The sequence below is a fragment of the Melanostigma gelatinosum genome, assembly GCF_949748355.1.
Source record: "Melanostigma gelatinosum genome assembly, chromosome: 22".
Taxonomy (NCBI): domain Eukaryota; kingdom Metazoa; phylum Chordata; class Actinopteri; order Perciformes; family Zoarcidae; genus Melanostigma; species Melanostigma gelatinosum.
Window position 1 is genome coordinate 10,551,204 of NC_136655.1, and position 19,241 is coordinate 10,570,444.

A 19,241-nucleotide genomic window follows, 5' to 3' on the forward strand; every position below is an offset into this window, starting at 1 on the left:
TATGGAGCACGGCCAGGGAGCAGTAGCCTTTTGATGCCGTACAAACATCCCTATTTTGTGTGGGATTTGTACTTTTTGGAATGCCTTTTCTCCAATTCGGTCTGTTTGTGGGTGTAGCGTCTGAAAGTGCACTTCTAAAAGGGACACGCGCCTTTTAAAAGTCACAGAATAGAGAGGAATTGAGCTGGTTCTTTCTGCTGTTTCACAAAGAAGTTGCCTTTTTACAGTGTTATTCATGATCAGGGCAGCAGGACTCCAACTTCTAATGCAAATGTCCTTCTCAAAGACAATGTTTTATAACCCTTTTCTTTCTGCCAACTGCTACATCAACTCGTCTTGGGCAGCTATTTAATTTGGTAAATTGGATCAGCAGCTGACAAACAACAATTTATCTCATTTCAGTGGTTAACTTTTAAGAGCTTCAAGTAAGATGTTTGAAACTTGCTGAAGCTGGATTTAGATCTCCTCAATGAGAATAAAGATCATATGTTTGCAGTTTAAATGACGCATCTGTGTGCTAAAACCTGCTGTCGAGATTCAGACGATGGGTATGGCATGTTGGGGGTAATGTTTTTATTTCAATTTAAGTGTGACTTAGCTTCAGGCGTGAGGTTTAAAGACACATAAACATGCCCTCAACCTGAGGGGGAACGCCGGCTGGTGAGGCTCAGGTGTTTTCAGCTGTCTCTCAAGAGAAGGGAAAGGTCATAAAACCTTCAGATCTAATGCGGCCTAAATTGTGATGAGCTCCACGAAACTCCCATCCATGTGTGCGACCGTGAGAGGAGAACATATGAAAAGAACAGTGAGTCATCGTCTAAATATACACAACGGATGACGGTGTGCTCAAAGTTTGGCGAGGTTATCTTGCTGACAGTGGAAAAATCAAACACACGATTTAAGAATGCTACTTTGAGAGTCATTTGTTTAACTCGGGCAACACAAGAGTTAGTGTCCAACTACGGCGTCCTTTCCAAAAATGATTTGTCAGTTAGAAAGATAACTAAAGCAAATGGTATTTATTGTCATGAGCATATCACAAAATGCTTCTTTGAGAAGGTACTGACTTTTTTTTGACACTTAAATTTACTATTTTGATCAAAAAACAGTATTGCAGAACAGCAAAATTATTGCAATTCACAATATCGGATATCAAACATCTTATGAGTCACAATGTGCATATAGTTTTCTGTGGTTGTCGAGGGTTAGACCTGACCTACGTACTTAAAAGGATGATTACAGATTTTAGGGTCTTGCGTTTTGTAGTTTCGTCATCATTTTTATTGACTGTGATAAGTAATTACTGAGATCTGGGAACATGGAGTCATCACTACAACAATTGATCCGACTGGTTGTAAACATGCCAAGACTCAAGCCAGATGATCTAAACCACTTTATTTGGAGGCAAAACTGAAAGCACGGCCAATATGTTGCTAAAGATCTTTCATTGCACAGAGAAGCTGCACGTGTATGGCAAGTACAGAGGGTCAAAGTTACACCAGAATATGGTCTCTAAAGTGAGACCATGTACCTTTTTGAAAGAAGAAACACTTCCCAGAGCTCTGCATTCCACCCGGCGGTGCAATCTTATTCCAACAACAACGATGTCCAGAACTACAAAAATAAGTCCCAAGTTAACATTCAAAGACCCTGAAAAAACTATTTTCTTAATTTGGTTTTGATTGTTGCGTATTTAGTCAAGAAAACATCAATTCAGTGGTTGATTAATTCCAGCAGTGTTCAGTGTAACCTGTTACCACTCTGTAAGACATAATGCGTACAAGGTATTGTGTGTGTGTGTGCGTGTGTGTGTGTGTGTGTGAAAAGATAACCTCCCTCAGTCTGTCTCAGTGTGTATGATTCACAGGGCACAGAGAGGTGCTATGGAATGTGAACCATTGTCTGGGAATGCGGGAGTCTCCTTTTTCGCCCAATGGAAACTTTACATCTTTAAACTACGCTGTTGTGAAATTTCCCTTCGCTGGTTGGTTTTCTCTGTGAACTCTAAAGTCGGCACAGAGGAGACGGTAGAGGAGGTTTGAGGGAGGCTTGTGTCTCACCACCACATCTAAAGTCACTAATGACAATGCATCCAAGGCATTCAGCAACGTCTAGCCCATTCCTTGCCCCAACCCTCCAAACCGTCAGTACGTTATCCCGCCTCGTCCCACTTGCCACAGTGGCACTAGCTTCTCCGGTTTTGCCTATGAACAGTGTCTGCTCATGCTCAGTGAGATATTTCCTCATTTGTCTTGGAGGAGATAGAGTGTGAGTGGAAAGCAGATGGTATTGAGATTGAGCCTGAGGTCTGATGCATTTGGCCTCCTCTTATGTTGCCTGAAATATTTAGTCGCAGCCGAAGACCTCGGCTTTGACAACATAAGCTATTGTGGTTGATATTCACACTGTGGCATGAAACGCAGACACAGACGAATACAGAAAGGAGCTTGGCTGCATGGACATGGGTAAACCAATTACTTAACTTAATTCACAGCCAACCCTGAGTCTTCTCATATTGTAGCTGAGCACAGAGTCTGCAGCTGTTGGCTAAGCTGCTGCATTGTGGTCCAAGAGGAGATAGAGAGAGAGTTAAAGAAACAGGCGACCGATAACGGATTTTTGAGGTTGATATTAATACGAGGGAGTTTTAAGAAAATGGCATTAATAACATATCGGTGTTTTTTTTTGTTGTTTTTTTTCACATTAACATATATAACAAACTTATAGAGATTTCTACACCTAGACACTAGCAGCTAATGTAACAGCACGTTCATTTTGTATCAATAGTATCAACAACATATCATGAATATGTGATGAAAGGCGTCTTAAAATGGCCGCGAACAATTCTCGTTCTGTACTGCATTTTTGTTACATGCAAGAGCTGTCACTTTTTGACGTCACCAATTAGCGCAAGCACATATAATAATAATTTAAATAAAATTTAAATACTCAACTGGGCCTCGGCTGCCTTATTTAAGAAACAAGCCAACGTAACATGCTGCATTATAAGCTAATGTTACTAGGAGTCAGCAAACTGCCTTCTCCAAGATTTTTCCATCTGTGGTGTCGAATGTGCAGTGCTTCCTCGTGTTAGCCGACTTCTACATTGTTTGGTGTCATTATTATCCGCTCGGTCTCTCTTTGGGGTTAGCAAAAAGAGTAACAATAGTTGCAGTTGTTTAAACTTCTAGCTGTGTCTAAACAGGAAAAGATCATTACAGATTGAATGTTCAATCACTTCCGAAGTTCAAACAGTTATTCAAATTCCAGATGAACAGTGACAGCCCTATTATATACCAATACACAGTATCAGTTGATCGTGCCAGCCCACCAATGTTTTCGGTCAGGCTCTAAAGGGCAGGCAGAGGAAGAGATTCTCGATGACGGATGAGGCCGAGAGAAGGACGAGTGGAGATGGAAAGAAAGAGAGAAATTCTTGGCCTCGGTGCAACAAAACCCTCCAGTGAATTTATGAATGCTCATCCACAGCCGCTCTGCATCCTGGGACTGTAAACGTGTTAATGCTGCCGAGGCCTGGACGTGTGAGAGGAGAATCACATAGCGCAGAGAACCACAACCACAAGGCCAGCTTTCCAAACACAGCACTGTAGGTGGTGATGGATATCACACATGTACACACATGTCCTGTTCCATCAACGCACACACACTGTGCCTGCAGTGGCTGTATGAATTTTCAATATCACACTTGTAAAAAATATTCGCCAACATTCTCACACGCATTTAAAGTGGACACAAAAGAAAAGCATGCAATTATTCATACGCACTTCCTCCCGACACATCTGCAAACTTTCCACCCACACATTTACATAAATACACACAAAACTAGTTTACGAATGTAAATCCTGTTTGTTAAAAGCTGTTTATCGTGATGCACACACCCTCACGCACAGGCTGAACATATTTTAACCGCCCTGTCAGTCTAATCTCAGGAGAGTCCTTACCCCGGCAGAAAACATTAGATTTACCCAACTCAAACTGTCCCCAGAGCCTTAGCCAAAACAGCTGTTAGTGTGCACTACCTACAGGCATGCAGTATCTCTCGCTTTATTTCTCCCCTCCTCCCTGGTTTAGTGCAGAGGCTTTATTCGTGTGATAAAACAAGCATCAAATGTTCATTTTTACTTTGCCAAAATACGTACCAATATATCTGAGCTTAGACCGAACCAATAGACCTCTGCGTCTCTGGTTTAAGGGTAAGTCTGTTCATCTCCTGTCAAGTAAGCGTCCAGAAATCGGCCAATTAAAGGCATCCATAAATAGACAGTTTACAGCAGGTTGTCCAATAGCTGCATGCAAACGGAGGAGTGTGTCAGTTGTAAACGTTAAATTCCCACAAGGTCAGTAAACTCCTACGTACTCACATTATTTAATGATGTGCTTTAATGCAATACTGTGTCTTTTATTGGGGGTTAAAATGTGCAGCTTGGTTGTTCTTTGTTGGAATAAACTGTTCACAATATTTTGACTACTAGCGGTGCTGTGGTACAACGTGGAGCAATACAGCAGCAAAACCAGAGAAGAAGAAAACTGCTAGCCAGACAATGTCAATGCAAAAAAGGCAACAAAATATGTTTTATGAGGCAGTAAATGCAAGAACCACTGAATGTACCATGATAGTATTTGAAGAGAAGATGACACAATAAAAGCCTCAAATTTGACACAATGAGACAATTGTACTTTCGTCTTCTTTAACTTTTGAACAGAAGCCGTTAATTCTTATTCTGCATGACTAAATGTTGAAGACAGCTGGTGTCAAAACACTTAAATCCTTCTGCTCTCTATTCACAGTTAAGGGGCCATATCCTCCGCAATATCCCATGATTCATAGCCTATTCATTATTATCTCAATAATATTGGACATTATTTGTTTTGATAAAATTGATGAAACCGAATGGCGTGTGGCTGGTAAAAAGAATCCAAGTGGTTCGTGAATTCTCCAACATACCAACCCCTGCAGCAGGTGGACCAAATATTTTCTTCCATTGATGCAAAGACTAGAAAGTCCAGGCTTTGTGCCAGATACCTGGAATACCTCTCTTCACCTGGACACCAGCACAGCTGTGACTCCATCGCTGCTCGACATGCAACTCCTCTCCTCTCTGCTCTCCAAAGAACAGTGTGGTCCTCTGGAGGCCAAGAGGAGAGCAGCAGTACATGCATCGTGGCGGTGTTTGCTGTAATGTCCTCACTCTGTAAACCCAGCATGCACCATTCAGTTTTTACTGTTTGGACAAATATAGTAACTGCAGACTGTGGTTTCTGCTCTCTCACTTTTTCATTTAGATGAAAATTAAAAGATATATAAACCGGAATTTCAATTTCCAATCGTTTTGTTTATGACCAAATACCAAAAAAAAAAACAATTACGGCCTTGTTGCCTTGTTGTGAGCATGTTGCCTTGATGATGTTAGCAATTAGCTTACACGCAAAGCCTCAAAGACCTGCTAGCATGGCTGTAGACTCGTTCTCTTAGCCATTAGCTTCCTTGTGTGGGATCTTGTTTCTTGTGAATTGATGATTCCTGTAAAATGTTTGTCTTTATTTTATATGCTTCACGTTCCAACATGTTTTAGGATTCCAGTAATGTAGCTTCTTTTCAACTGCCATAAATGTCCCTGTTTTAAAAAGCTAATGACTAAGCCAGCTGCAACAAGTCACCATTGTTATTTTATTTGCCAACCTCACAGCTGGCAAGCACAGAGCTAGTTTTTACTTGTTTATCTTCAAGTTAATTCTCTTCATTCCACAAGCAAAACATTCAAAAAGAGATCCAAAGGAGGAGGCTGTAACTGGCATGTGAATGAGTAATTTGGAGGCTCTTTCAAGTTCCCTGTGCTAAAATCAGAGGCTAAATAGGAGCATTCCTCACATAGCTCCATCGCCATAATGTGGAGATTAATGTGTTTGTCTAAAAGGTTGTGAGGGGATCACCGTAACAAATCTGACCAAAGAGCTGCAGTTTTCCCTTCTCACAGAATGCAACGCCAGCATCAGGAACATTTCACCAAAGCCAAAAATAGACGTGCTGGCTGGCCCATACTTATTCGTCAGCCGTACTCCCAGACTGTTGCTTGATCTACTTTGTGCCTCATTTGGCCGATAGGGGCCCATTGTTTTGGTGCTTTTAGCTCAAGACTTCGTGAGAAGATGGAGGCATTATAAGGTGGTGTAATCCCAGTGGCTGTCGGGATAATATCAACTTGGCTTTTAAGGCTTTTTAAGAGGCTGGCACTTAGACACTGGGTTCTGTGCCAGGGTCTGGCAGTCTCGACAGGTAGCAATTTGACTGGTAAATGTGTCATTATAGCCATTGTAGAAGGTCGAGGCAGACGGGGAAAGAGAAAGAGGGGGCGGAGGACAGAAAAGAGAGAGACAGAATAAGAAGGGGGGAGCGGGGTGGACGGATGCAGGTTTTCGAGATAACTAGTGGAATAAAAGGACGGATGCAGCGTAGGAAGGAGGAAGAGGTTTTACAGTGGACAGGCTAAGATGGGCTGAACTTGTAAAAAGTCTGAAAATGTCACAAACTTGTGACTTCAGGTTGCTCAACTTTTTTAGAATGCTGTCTGTCGCCCGTTCTGCCTCTGTTTTTTGCAAAGTGCGGGTGGTCCCTTCAGTGATATACACAACAGTTACATTTCTACGTCTTACCGAGGGCCTTGTCTGCAAGCCACAGGCTTCCTCTCCTGCCCCTACGCCTGGTGCCATCTCCCATGTGGACACGAGACAATGTGACTGTGCAGCATGCAGTCTCTTTCATTGAACAGCCCTATTCATACATCATTTATCAGCTTGAAAAATATAATTGTCTCAGGTTTGTTATTCATGTGAGATCTTGTATGTCTGGTCCACTCTTTGATCATTTTGTTGACAGAACTACTTTTATTCAAATTTTCTTGTAAATGTAAAAAAAACACTTTTTTATTTTTCACGGAACTGAACACCAAATGAAAATGCAGCCTTCTCACGCATTGTTTGCAATAATAACTCTGAATTCATATGCTGCCGTGCTTGTGTTACGAATAACTTAGTCTCCCTTGGCGTCACTGGTTCTCATTCAGAAAATTAGACAAGCAGTCAGTGCCTCCACATCAACCACAGGATATGTGTTGTCCCGATCTAACATCCATTCAAATATCATGACACAATTTCATTCAATCAACCTTAGAAGCCTAGAAGACATGATACAACATCTGAAGTCATCCTCCTGCTGCTTGGATATTCTACCAACACACTTTTTCAAAAATATTTCAAACTGCATGAGCACTGATCTTTTACAAATTGTAAACACATCCCTTCTCTCAGGTGTCTTCCCACAAGCCCTAAAAACTGCAGTTATTAAACCGCTCCTAAAGAAGGCTAGTTTAGACTCCGCAACGATGAAAAATTATAGGCCAATATCAAACCTCCCATTTTTAAGTAAAATAATTGAAAAAGCGGTTTTCCAACAGCTGACCGACTTCTTGTCCGTAAATAACTGCTTTGATGTTTTCCAGACAGCCTTTCGACAGCACCACAGCACTGAAACTGCTCTTGTTAAGGTCTTCAACGATATCCACTTGAACATAGACAATGGCAGATGTTCAGTCTTAGTGTTACTAGATCTCAGTGCTGCATTCGACACGGTCGACCATGCCATACTCCTAGAAAGACTAAAAATCTGGGTGGGACTCTCTGGCACAGCACTTAACTGGTTTGAATCCTACTTGAAGGGCCGAGAATACTTTGTGTCTGTAGCTGATTACACATCAGAGCTGACTAAAATGACATGTGGTGTTCCCCAAGGCTCAATACTGGGGCCTCCTCTGTTCAACATCTACATGCTTCCACTAGCTCAGATTATGGAAGACAACAAAGTGTGTTATCATAATTATGCAGACGACACACAAATCGACATAACTATGTCACCAGGGGACTATAATCCCATACAAGGGCTGGGTAACTGCATTGAACAAATCAACAACTGGATGTGCCAGAATTTTCTTCAATTAAACAAAGATAAAACAGAAGTAATTGTTTTTGGTACCAAGGACGAACAATTGAAAATCACCGCTCAGCTTCAGTCACTGATGTTAAAACCCACAAACCAAGCCAGAAATCTAGGTGTAGTTATGGATTCAGACCTCAACCTGAACAGCCATATCAAGACAATTACAAAATCAGCCTACTATCACCTGAAGAATATATCAAGGATTAGAGGACTTATGTCTCAACAGGATTTGGAAAAACTTGTCCACGCATTTATCTTCAGCAGACTGGACTACTGTAACGGTGTGTTTACAGGTCTCTGTAAAAAGTCCGTCAGAAAGCTGCAGCTGATTCAGAACGCTGCAGCTCGAGTCCTCACTAAGACCAGGAGGGTGGATCACATCACTCCAGTTCTGAGGTCTTTGCACTGGCTTCCTGTCCAACAAAGAATTGACTTTAAAATCCTGCTGTTGGTTTCCAAAGCACTGAATGGTTTGGGACCAAAATACATCTCCGATCTGCTACTACCTTATGAACCATCCCGACCCCTCAGGTCGTCTGGGACCGGTCTACTTTCTGTTCCCAGAGTCAGACCTAAACATGGAGAAGCAGCGTTCAGTTTTTCTGCTCCACATATCTGGAACAAAGTCCCAGAAAGCTGCAGGTCTGCTGAGACCCTCAGCTCATTTAAATCAAGATTGAAGACTTTTCTGTTTGCTGCTGCCTTTAATTGAACCACGTTCAATTAATATATTAATCAATTTCCTGCATTTCTGCATTTTACTACTGCATTTTATTTCTTACACTGTTTTTTAATTGTTTTTGAAATCTCCTTTTCTTTTGCCTTATGTTTTGATGCTTTTAATGGTGTTATGTGAAGCACTTTGAATTACCTTGTTGTTGAAATGTGCTATACAAATAAACTTGCCTTGCCTTGCCTTGGCGTCACTGGTTCTCCGAAGTATGTGATTAGACTGGTGATGTTTGGAGGCCTTGTCAGTTTTCGTTATTGCCCTCATTTCTCGTTATTTCTCGTTATTGTCTCAATTTTGGTGGTATGAGTAGCCCCGCATGCCAATTGCCTCCACCCTTCACAAATGACACTTAGAGTGCATCTAAACATGGAGAGTGAATTTTTGCGGTGTTTAAAATATCTCCTCCAAGGCTTTTGTAATGGGGGGGGGGGGGCTGTGTTTACTGTACAGGCTCACAGAGGGGGGAGGAGACTGGGTGAGAAGATGCAGGGGGGGGTGAGGGTAAGGAGGAACCCTCAGAGTCATGGTTCCTTTTAGCATTTATGGTGTGTATTCCTGTGTGCATCTGTGCATGCTTAGTGTGAATGCATGCACACAAACGCTGTAATGTTGCACCTACATGCTTGTGTGCATGCATACTCATGTACAGATGTGCATGTCAGATGTCTTTGACTCCCCCCCCCTATGCAAATGCAGATGAAAGAAAAAGCATGCTTACACAGGAAGCTGGAATCATGTCCTAGAACAGAGATTAGCCAAGCTCTGACATGTATATAGGTAAACAACACAGGGAAGGTTTGCAGTAGAGTTAGGGAGTGAAGGAGAGACAGGACGGAGGAGGGAGGGGGGCAAGCTTGAGGGAAAGAAGGAAGGAGGCCACTAAGGGATGGAGGGAGGGACTAGCAGGGAGGGGAAGGAAACAGGCATTTGCCTTTTTCTGTCAGCTGAGGCCGGACTGTGGGAGACTATTGCTACACAGCTTTGTATCTGCTTGGAGGGAGCATTGTGAGAAGCTGGTATGGTGTGAAGGAAAACACATTGTTTGAAGGCTAATTCAAGGTACGACAGTCGAAGTTCTTCCTTTGTTTCTCCGTACTGCACTTTGACGCAGCTTATTTTCTGCCACGCTTTCCTGCTCATGCCGTATCACCACAAAGGGGGAAGTGTTTAAGTACAGCTTTATTCAGTGCTGCCTGTTTGTTACGTGAACCGTCCATGCACCTTTGTCTCCTTCCCTCAAGTGCTCAGCTAGAGTGTGTTTACTCTGCTCCTGTGTATAGAACACGTTGCTGGTGGTTGTATGATGGGAGGCTCAGCGGCTCCTGGGTGGTCTCGGGCCTCACTGTCACATATCCTACTGGGGTATTTTTAGTGAGAGAGCTGATTGAGTTAACATCCTGTGTTGGCTTCTCCCTCCTGTATCTCTGCTCTTTTTTTTCCATTCATTTTCCGCCTCATTCCTCTTGTTTTTCAACAGAGTTTGTGGCCGTAGGTTTCAAGCAGCCAGTTTGTCACCTAATACATAAAAACACACTTCTGGTCAACACTGTGTTTAGAAAGATTTCAATCATGGTTGATTTGAGCTTACAGAAAGTTTAATAGCGGTTAGATACGACAGCAAACACTCCATGAGCAGCTACTCAACTATTGTTTTTTGCAAAACGCTGATGAAAACATCCCCAAAATGACAGTTTTGGTGAACAATTGTGCTAACCCTGGTGACTCATGCGAATGCATTGTTTCCTGTGGCTGCTTCACAATAAAAGCCACCCCATGTCTTGCCTCTTAAGTGCTTTTAATATGAAAACAGCAGCAGTAGGATGTTCCGTTTGCATTTAGCAGTAACATAATACGGCTGGGATTTGTCTGTAACGGTAACCCTGGATTAAAAGCACGCCTCATTTCCTCTGAATCCCCCGTGCGGTCATATTCAGCACTTTGACATCCAGATATCAGCAAACTAAGGCTTTGTTTGACTGGTGAACAAGTATCTTTGCCTTCTCGGGATACTTAAATAAATGTGTTCTTGTCTTTCTTTCCTCTCAGCCGTCCTGAAATTGACTAAATGAACGCGTCTGTGTTTGATGATGTCATCCCTCAGGGCACAATCATGGAGGAAATGGACTTTGAGCGGCGCCGGGAGCTGAGGAGGCAGAAGCGGGAGGAGATGCGCCTGGAAGCCGAACGGTAAGGCCCATTCGGTTGCAGGTCATTCACGTTTGGAGATTAGTGCTCCAGGATTATCCAACTAATTACCTTGCAAAGCAGAGAGTCTTTTAAAAGGCTGTCCTCTACAGCCGATTCATTGGCGGTTACAGCCACAGAACTGGTCACTGAAGATCTTACTTAGTTGTGTGAGGCTGAGGGAGCAGCCTGTGTTGTATAACGAGGCTCTGGTTGTCAACGCACATCAACACCTCTGATGTTCATGCCAAGTTGGAACAGGAGGGAGCCGGCTTTAATGGCTAAGACCCTCCTCTAAGCCCGAAAAAAACATCGCTCAGCAAATATTGGCTTCCCCGACACAGGCTAAAAGGGAAAAAAAGGGGCAGATAAGAAATCTGATAAGCAAGGAGATGACCTTTAAGTGGGAATGTTCAATCGCGCCCTCCCTCCCTCCCCTTTCCAATTTTCTCTCCCATATGCCGCGGCCTTGTGAACTCTCTCAGATTCAATGGAAGAAATTGATTAAGCTAAAGTTCATTTCAACAAATTGATTGAGCGTTAACACGGCAAAGTGCAGCAATCACATTCAGTAAAAAGGGGGGGGGGGGGGTTATTGTGAGAACTTGATACATAGTGTGCCGAGGAGGCATTTTATCGAGCCTTTTCACAGAAGTCTCTCCATGTGTACTGCAGCCCTTCCAATTAAGGATGAGGTCGATGCGGATGCAGATACCGGCCACGGTCACTCGCCCGTTCGATGTGTCTGTGAGCAGAGTTTTGTGCGAGCCAGTTCCTCCGTCGCTGATGGAAAAACAAGCTGACGTAGGTCTGACCGCTGCTGAACGCAGAGATGTTTCTCTCTGATAATGTTTCGATGACACAAAGACGATGTGTGCGGCGCTTTGCCTTCGTGATGAGCAAGGCCCCTTTGCTCAAGGTAAAATAGCATTTGTTGTATAAAGGAAGTCAGTACAATGGTGCACACCATGCACAATAGTGAAGGAGATATATTAGGTGATAAAATAGAGGGTTAAGTCATTCATCCACACAGTGGAAATAAAGTGTCTGCCAGCTTGTGCGTGCTGTATGGATGGCGCCAAGGTTATCTCCACAGGGATATTATTCGACTTGTTTATTTTGCGGTAATGAACAAAGCCCAACAGATAAATCTACATGACCAATATTATCGCTCAATAGCTTCTCAGATATCAGCATATATATTAGCCCATAACTAACAAGCAGTTGCAGTGCATGAATGCCAAATATACCGTCTTTTTGTTAGATTAAAAACAGTTTTGCCATTACATAGTTGTACATGTCTTGTACAATACTATCACTTTATGAAGTTGACATGGCAACATGTTAGCAAACAGTTTCATATTTGCACACTAAGTAGAACATTGTCAGTCATTTGGAGTCGTGTTTCTGGCAACTTGGACAATTGTAAGTCCTGTATTCACGATCCTTTTGGCTTTGTTTTGGTAACATTTTACTCGTCATTTCCCCAGATGGAATCTAAATAGCTGATTGAAGTGAAGGCTAATGCTGTTGTTATGTTTCATGGCTTAAAACCCCCATAAAACCCCTGCTGCTAGAAGTATTTATGCAGTTTTGGTGGGTTTATGATACACGGAGAAGATGGAATTTGGCAGAAAATGTAGACTGAGAAGAGCATCCAGAGGTAAGAGATGAGGACTGACTGACTGAAAGAGAAATGGACCATGAGTGAAAAAGAGTACGAGTTGTAAGCGCCTTTGACATGTACATTTTCAGCTCGGCAGGCGTTTGTTCATGACTGTTTATTTGGTCCGGGAAGCAGTAATTTCAACTGGCAGGCGACATGCCGCTCCTGTTATTGATGAAAGATTACATCTCTGCACTGTTTCCATGTCTGCCGATATATTGAAACAATCAATATTTACATGCCCCTCTTGGTTGGACTAGTCAAAACCACATGTTGTCTCATTGGCCTGCCCCCATTCAACCATCACTGAGCACGCTGGGAGAAGACGGGGAGACGCGGGGAGAGTGTGGGGCCATATAATAACCGCTGTAGGAATGCCAAATTCCTGGCTATTATAAGTGTTTACTGGCCAGGTCTCCATGAGCTGTTTCCTACATGCTGGGACAGCGAGGTTGTCCGTGTGTGAGAGTGTGTATGTGTGTGTTTGTCCCATAGTCTGTGTCAGTGTGCTCTGCATATGCATGTTAGTGTGTGCAGGTGAATGCATGCATTCTGTTAACCGTGTGTGTGTGTGTGTGTGTGTGTGTGTGTGTGTGTGTGTGTGTGTGTGTGTGTGTGTGTGGCGGGAGAACAACCAAGCCGTCCCTGTTCTGTCTTACATCAGCCTCGGTTATAGTTGAAAATTATTGTTCACATAGAGGTGCGCAATGGGCTTCAATTTACTTCTCGTACACACACACACACACATGGTTTTCTGCTCTGCATAGACTCTCACTCTCTCATGCTCTTCAGCTCCCCTGCTCATCAGTCCTATAGTACGTCTCTGTTCAATGAAACACACAGGAATGTCTCGACCGCTTCTTTTTTTTTTCATCTTTTTTTCCAAAGAGAGCACATAAATGTGGAATTTTCCCAGTCAATCAGTGACTAGCTTCAGCGAGAAATAGTCTTCTGTAACATCGATCGTGCAGATTGTTGTTGCTGTCTGCAGCTGGAGAGCAGTTCATTGCCCTGACTGAATAGTTAGACATTGCACATAGAGAGATAGTCGGCACGTCCGCAATGATGAGTCACCACTGTTGTATGTTGGGACAGTTAAAGGAGCAGTTCAAGGATTTGGGAAATACTTTAATTTGCTGCGAGTTAGATAAGATGAATGCCACTCTAGTCACTGCACCCAGCCAAGAAAAGTTCCGCACATAAACCCGAGTGAAACCCCGTTTTAATACTTTTTGTGCGGTTTAAATCCCGTCCACTCAGACTTTATGTTAAGCTCAGCTAATCATTCTAACTAGGCCGTAGCTTCCTCTTCATTGCATAGACTCGAGAGTGGTATCAATAGACATGTTTCCTTCAATTAATTCATGTAATTCATTCAAGGCTTTGCTAGATATACCATGTTCATTTTGCAAGACTTTGAAAGTTCCTCTTTGATGTCCTTTTTAGGAAGTGTTTTTTGCCATTTCCCTCTGTCTCCTCCTCCTCCGTCTTTCTTGTCACACTCCGTCTCCTCCTCTCGTTCTGTATGCGTCCCCTCTATCCTTTTCTTCTCCCCTGGAGTGTCACTGTCTTTCTTCTCCATCTCATTTCTCCTCCCTGTCATCCTCCCACCACATCACCCGTCTCCTCATCTTCTTCCACTTTCATTTTCAATCCTTCGCCCTCATTCTTCTCCTCTTCCTTCCCGTTCTCTCCCAAAGCTTCTCCTCGTTCCCTTTTACTTACATACCTTCCTTCTTCTCATCTTCCCCTTGCTTCTCTCTTCTGCTCTTGTTCTTCCAGAGATATTTTCAAACCCACATCCTTGTCCTCTTCCCTCCTAACCCGATCTCTTGTTCTCCATCTCCTTCTCAGTCTCCTCGTCCTTCTCCAGCTCCACCATCCTCCTCTTCCTCCTATTTCCCCTGTTCGTTCTTCACATCTGCGCTGTCCCCTCCCCCCCGAGGGACCAGGAAGGGCCGAGGAAATAACACCCATCCTCCGTGAATAAGCCATGCCAAACAATCCACGCCCTGGTCGAATGCACCGTTCCAAACATGACCCTGTCCTGCATCGTAAACCTGTTGGTTCTGTCAGGAAGAGAGAGGCGGATAGAGGGATAGAGATACGGAGGGAGAGGTTGAGCCACGTACATGTCAACTTCTAACTCACAGAATCAGCTCGGAAAGGAGTTAAGCTGTTGTTGCTGATTTCTTTAAGCCAAATCTTACTCTTTTACTCCCCAAAATAAGTGAAAATGTTATATTTATGTTTTAAATGCAGTCGAGTGGAAGGTTTTAACGTTGGGTGGGGAAGAGAGACAGGCGGGGTGCGTTGTGGGTCTTTGGGCCGGCAGAAGGAAGGGAAATAGTCCAGAGAGGCCAGCGTGGGAATGGGTCAGCATTTCTGACAGTGTAAGAAGAGCCCCCACCCTCTTTCCCTCTCCCTCACCATCCCTTACTTCTCTCCCCTCCCCTTTGTTCACAGCAGCTTTTCTTTTCGGTCTTCCTCTCTACTTTTCTCCCTCCCTCCCTCCCTTCCCTCTGTCCTTCTCATCTTGAGGAAGGGTGAAGAAGTCTTTTCTCATGGGCTTTTCCCAAATTGTTTTTGCTGGCATTTCTGAGATATTTAGCTGGAAAGAAAATATTTAGACATATTTCTCCCTAATAGGCTCGCTGATGGCGATATTTTGGGGCGCTGGTGCTTTTCACACGAGCTACTTTGTGGATGCAGAATCCTGCCTGAATCAGCTTCACTGTACTTTGCAGCAAAAATTGGCAAATGTATGCACATGCGTGACAGGCCTTTTAATTTCCTCTTCAGCTGCCTCATGGAACGCTAAGTGCATATTAGCTGTCAGACAACACTGTTCTGTTTTGCTTTCCTTACAGACTGTACTTGGCCACCCAAGAAAAGGGCATCTGTTGCATTCTATATTGTGACAGACCCGCATACCTGAAGCTTATAACTGTGGCTGCACATCATTCTGAGCAAAGGATGTCGTGTGTGATTAAACCTGTAGATTACTCCTTTTTCCATTATCGTGCACGCCCTTTCCGTTTCCCACTTCTCCTTTTCATCCTCACTCTCCATTTCACTTGCTCTTTCTTTTTCACTCCTTTTTTTCTTTTCTTCCCCTGTCCCCACTTCCACCTATCTCCATATTTCTGTGTCAGTATGCTGATAGAGTTTGGGGCCTAGGTAAGGAAGGGGATATTAAATCAGGGCTTTGGTTGTGTACGCGTCTCTAGCCAAAGCGGTGATTGACAGGAATGCTAATTCAGCTTTGAGGAGTTTGTTCTTCTCTCCTCCTGAGGAATCTTTAACACTGAGATTGTTGTCTTCACCGCCACCAAGGTCTCTTTTGTTCCATTTTTAGCTGTTGTCTTTTCCTCTTTCTCATGACATTTTGGTGACGTTTCTGGGATGGCGCAGTCCTCTGGGAGCGAAGGCAGTTTTTTTGTTTGTTTTTCACACAACCAACATTTCACTCTGGCATTTTAAATAAGAGTTAATGTACTCTCTACTGCAGGGGAACTTGAAGTTGATAGAATATGAATCAAGTTGAAAAAAAAGACTAACTGTTGAAAGAAGAAATAACACTTTCTTCCTCTTAAAAGTAAAAAAATTGAATGACGAAGCAAAAAAAGACCTGTTTGTTGCAGCTTTGCTTGGTCTGATGTGACCCGTAGCTCATTGTGGCTGATGTAAGTCAGTGTGCTGACTTTCTGACTGTCCTCTACTTGTGCTTTGTCATGCTACCTTTTAGCATTCACCATGATATATTGTCATTGTAAGTTGTGGCCACAGTGGATGGTTGAAAAGAGTCAAACTAATCTGAATAAGAACAGTTTTCTGACCTTAAAAATGCTGAATTGTCAGAACGAAGCACACGCATGCACATGTGTAAATCATTGCCTGACGTCACCGATGTCACTGTCCCGTAGGTCCATCTTGGGCGTTCACAGATAAATCTGCTCTGTTATGACAACATTCCTCATCTGAGAGAAAGAAACGGGAGACGGCAAGAACAGCAGAGGGGAAGGAAAGGAAGAAGGAAACTGTTGTTCACAAGCTGTAAAACCTCACTTAAACCAAAGCAGCTTTAGCTCGGCTCACCACACATGTTGCAATTAACATGCAATAGCACGCTTTGCTGGCTGGCCTCAAAGGCGGCGCTGTGATGTCAGGTAGCTAGGCATGTGGTTAGCGGTGGGAGTGTAAAGGTCAGTCGGGGCGACACAGATCAAGCATGGAGCCGAGTTCATAGATGTCAGGTGGTCAGAAAAACAGCAGTTTGGGAACTAATTTGATGATTGGAATAAAAGGGAAAAACTGTCGAACTGTTGTTAGATATGCACAGTTTATGGTTCTTTGATTTATGATACCACATCAATCATTCTGTGCTTTCTGGGTGCAGTCATTTCCCTAAACTTGTCTACTTCCATTTCTGCCAGACATTCTGAACTTTACAACGTGACTCTGCTCCAGAAAGAAAAGGCCTCATTGTTGCTTTCAATCAAATGTAAGCACACAAATATACAGTAGCTGACGAGCCAAACTAGATTGTGAACAATGGAGTTGTGTTGATGATTTTATGGGCCGCACCCTTTGCTTAAACCACCGCATGTCTGCTTTAGATTTTGCACGATTAAGGATATGGGCGGTTTACCGCTGATTTATCCCTTTTAATGGCGGAGTAGGAGAGAGGAGGAAGAAGCAGTTTTCAAATTCTTAGCTTTTAATGCAAAAAACTATTTTTTTTACCAATGATAGTGTATGTTAGACATGACCTGGTGTGAGTTGCATCATCTACTGTATGCTTGACGGACATAGTATTCTCTCTTGCTGATAATTGGATGAACAGACTCATACCACTCTCGCATCGCTGCGTTAAATACACAGCAAGCCGTTGGTTAGCTTAGCCTAGCATAAATACGTCAACGGCGGAAGCAGCCAACCAAAAATAAATGGATCAAAGGTGCGAAGGTATTAATTATGCTCACAAGATATTAGGTGTTAATTGAGTCGTTTTAGAGATGCTGGTCAGCAGATTTAGTTTTACATTTGGGCAGAACCGTGGCTAGCCGTTTCCCCTGGCTCCCCCCTGTGGTGTCGTATTTTTTCGTACAGATATGAGAGTTGCATCAATCTTCTAATTCTCTGCAAGAAAGCAAACGTGTATTTCCAAAAGTGTCAAACTCTTGTTTTTAAGAGAGAATGTGCTGAAATGGTTGTCTCGGCAAAACTGAGGTTGTGTCTAGAATTTCATTAAAACAAGAGACCGTCTGTACAAAACAAAGCTCGCTCCACGGATCTCTAAGTTGTTTTGACACAAGATGTTTTTTTTGACTTTCGTGTGTTTGATTTCCAGATTAAATATGGTATTAAATCCCTTGTAGAAATTTAAACTTTTAAGGCTAGTGGTTGTTGTGCATTGCATAAACACACCTCTACTTTTTGCTCTGTTCTAACGCTGACCAGACCAGAAGCAGTGTTTCTCCGGCTCCATGTTCTCCTCAGCCAAGCAAAGTCTCCGGACTGAGTTTTTATCAGCTCGTGGAAACTGCAGCCACGATAAGAAGTATTGGTTGTTGCACAGCTGACAGGTCAGCTTGATAAGAGAGAAGAAGAGAGAAAAGAACTCAGACAAATCCACCAGGTTTGGTCACTGCGATGATTACAGTCCAATTTAAGGAATGGTTCACTTTGAAGTTTCTGATCGGGAAGCGAAATTGAGGAAGAGGAGACTTGGGCGAAGGGTTCACAGTTTCTATCTCTCTCGTCTCCCTCAGGTTGGCGAGGAATGATGATGATGAGGAGGAGGCAGCCCGCGAGAGGAGGCGCAGGGCACGCCAGGAGAGGATGAAGGGCAGGGAGAGTGAGGAGCCCAGCGGACAACCAGACAGTCTGGTCATGACCAACAGCCACAGGTGACACACGTATATTAAAACAGCTTCTGTCTGTGACAAATGTAAAGTCGACGGCCGACGGCTTAGCTCCCAATTTTGGTCCAGCTGAGGAGGCAAAAGAGGAAACAAGAAAAGGAGGAAAACTGTCACTGTAATATCACCCCGCCCAGTTTAAGTCCTGTTTCTGTGTGAAGAAATGTCAGGACAACTCAGAAGAACGTCCCAAAAACTTATTTCACAACCTCTGCTTTAAAAAGAGGACAGTATATTGGAGGTTCTTAAGACTTCTGGGAGGTGGAGGAAGTTTTATTCTTTCATAAAACAATTGAGACTTTGCTGAGCTCTCAGCAACTGTTTCTTTCTTTTCGTTCTTGCACAAGAAACATGTAGTTTACAATGGTAGATTTACCGTTTACCAAATTTATTCAGATTTTTGAATCATTGGGTTCTTGAATTAAAAAAAAAAAGTACCCGTTCCAATTTCTGCCAGGCAGGTATCAGTTTTTCAAGCTGATATGACAACTGTTTCTGCCAGATTTGATTCGCTGTAGCTAATAGTTCTTTTTAAAATGAGAGATTTTAAAATGACATCACGCAACATGTGGGGAAATCCACAGCTTGACTGCACTGCTGTGCTTAGTTATGTTGGCAGCTGACATATTGTAACATTGTCAGGTGTTGAATGATTTTTCAAACAATTCATTCTTTTTGCATCCTTTATGACATTTAAATCAACCGATTTGACAAGAATTGCAC

At 43.1% G+C, this 19,241-nt stretch overlaps 1 protein-coding gene across 7 annotated transcripts in view; it reads left to right on the forward strand.

The window, feature by feature from the left end:
• cald1a (caldesmon 1a) overlaps window positions 1–19,241 on the forward strand; it is a 49,097-nt gene that overhangs the window by 12,342 nt on the left and 17,514 nt on the right. For 4 of the 7 annotated variants that reach the window (XR_013773006.1, XM_079294405.1, XM_079294407.1 and 1 more), the window contains exons 2-3: window positions 10,846–10,931; window positions 18,369–18,506. Coding sequence is in view for 6 of the 7 variants with exons in the window: in XM_079294405.1 (XP_079150531.1) it covers window positions 10,855–10,931; window positions 18,369–18,506 (215 nt within the window). In the remaining variant the exon portion in view is untranslated. Of the gene's footprint in view, window positions 1–9,683; window positions 9,804–10,845; window positions 10,932–18,368; window positions 18,507–19,241 lie in introns of those variants that run through there. The other 3 variants (XM_079294406.1, XM_079294410.1, XM_079294409.1) reach the window with 3 other exon arrangements.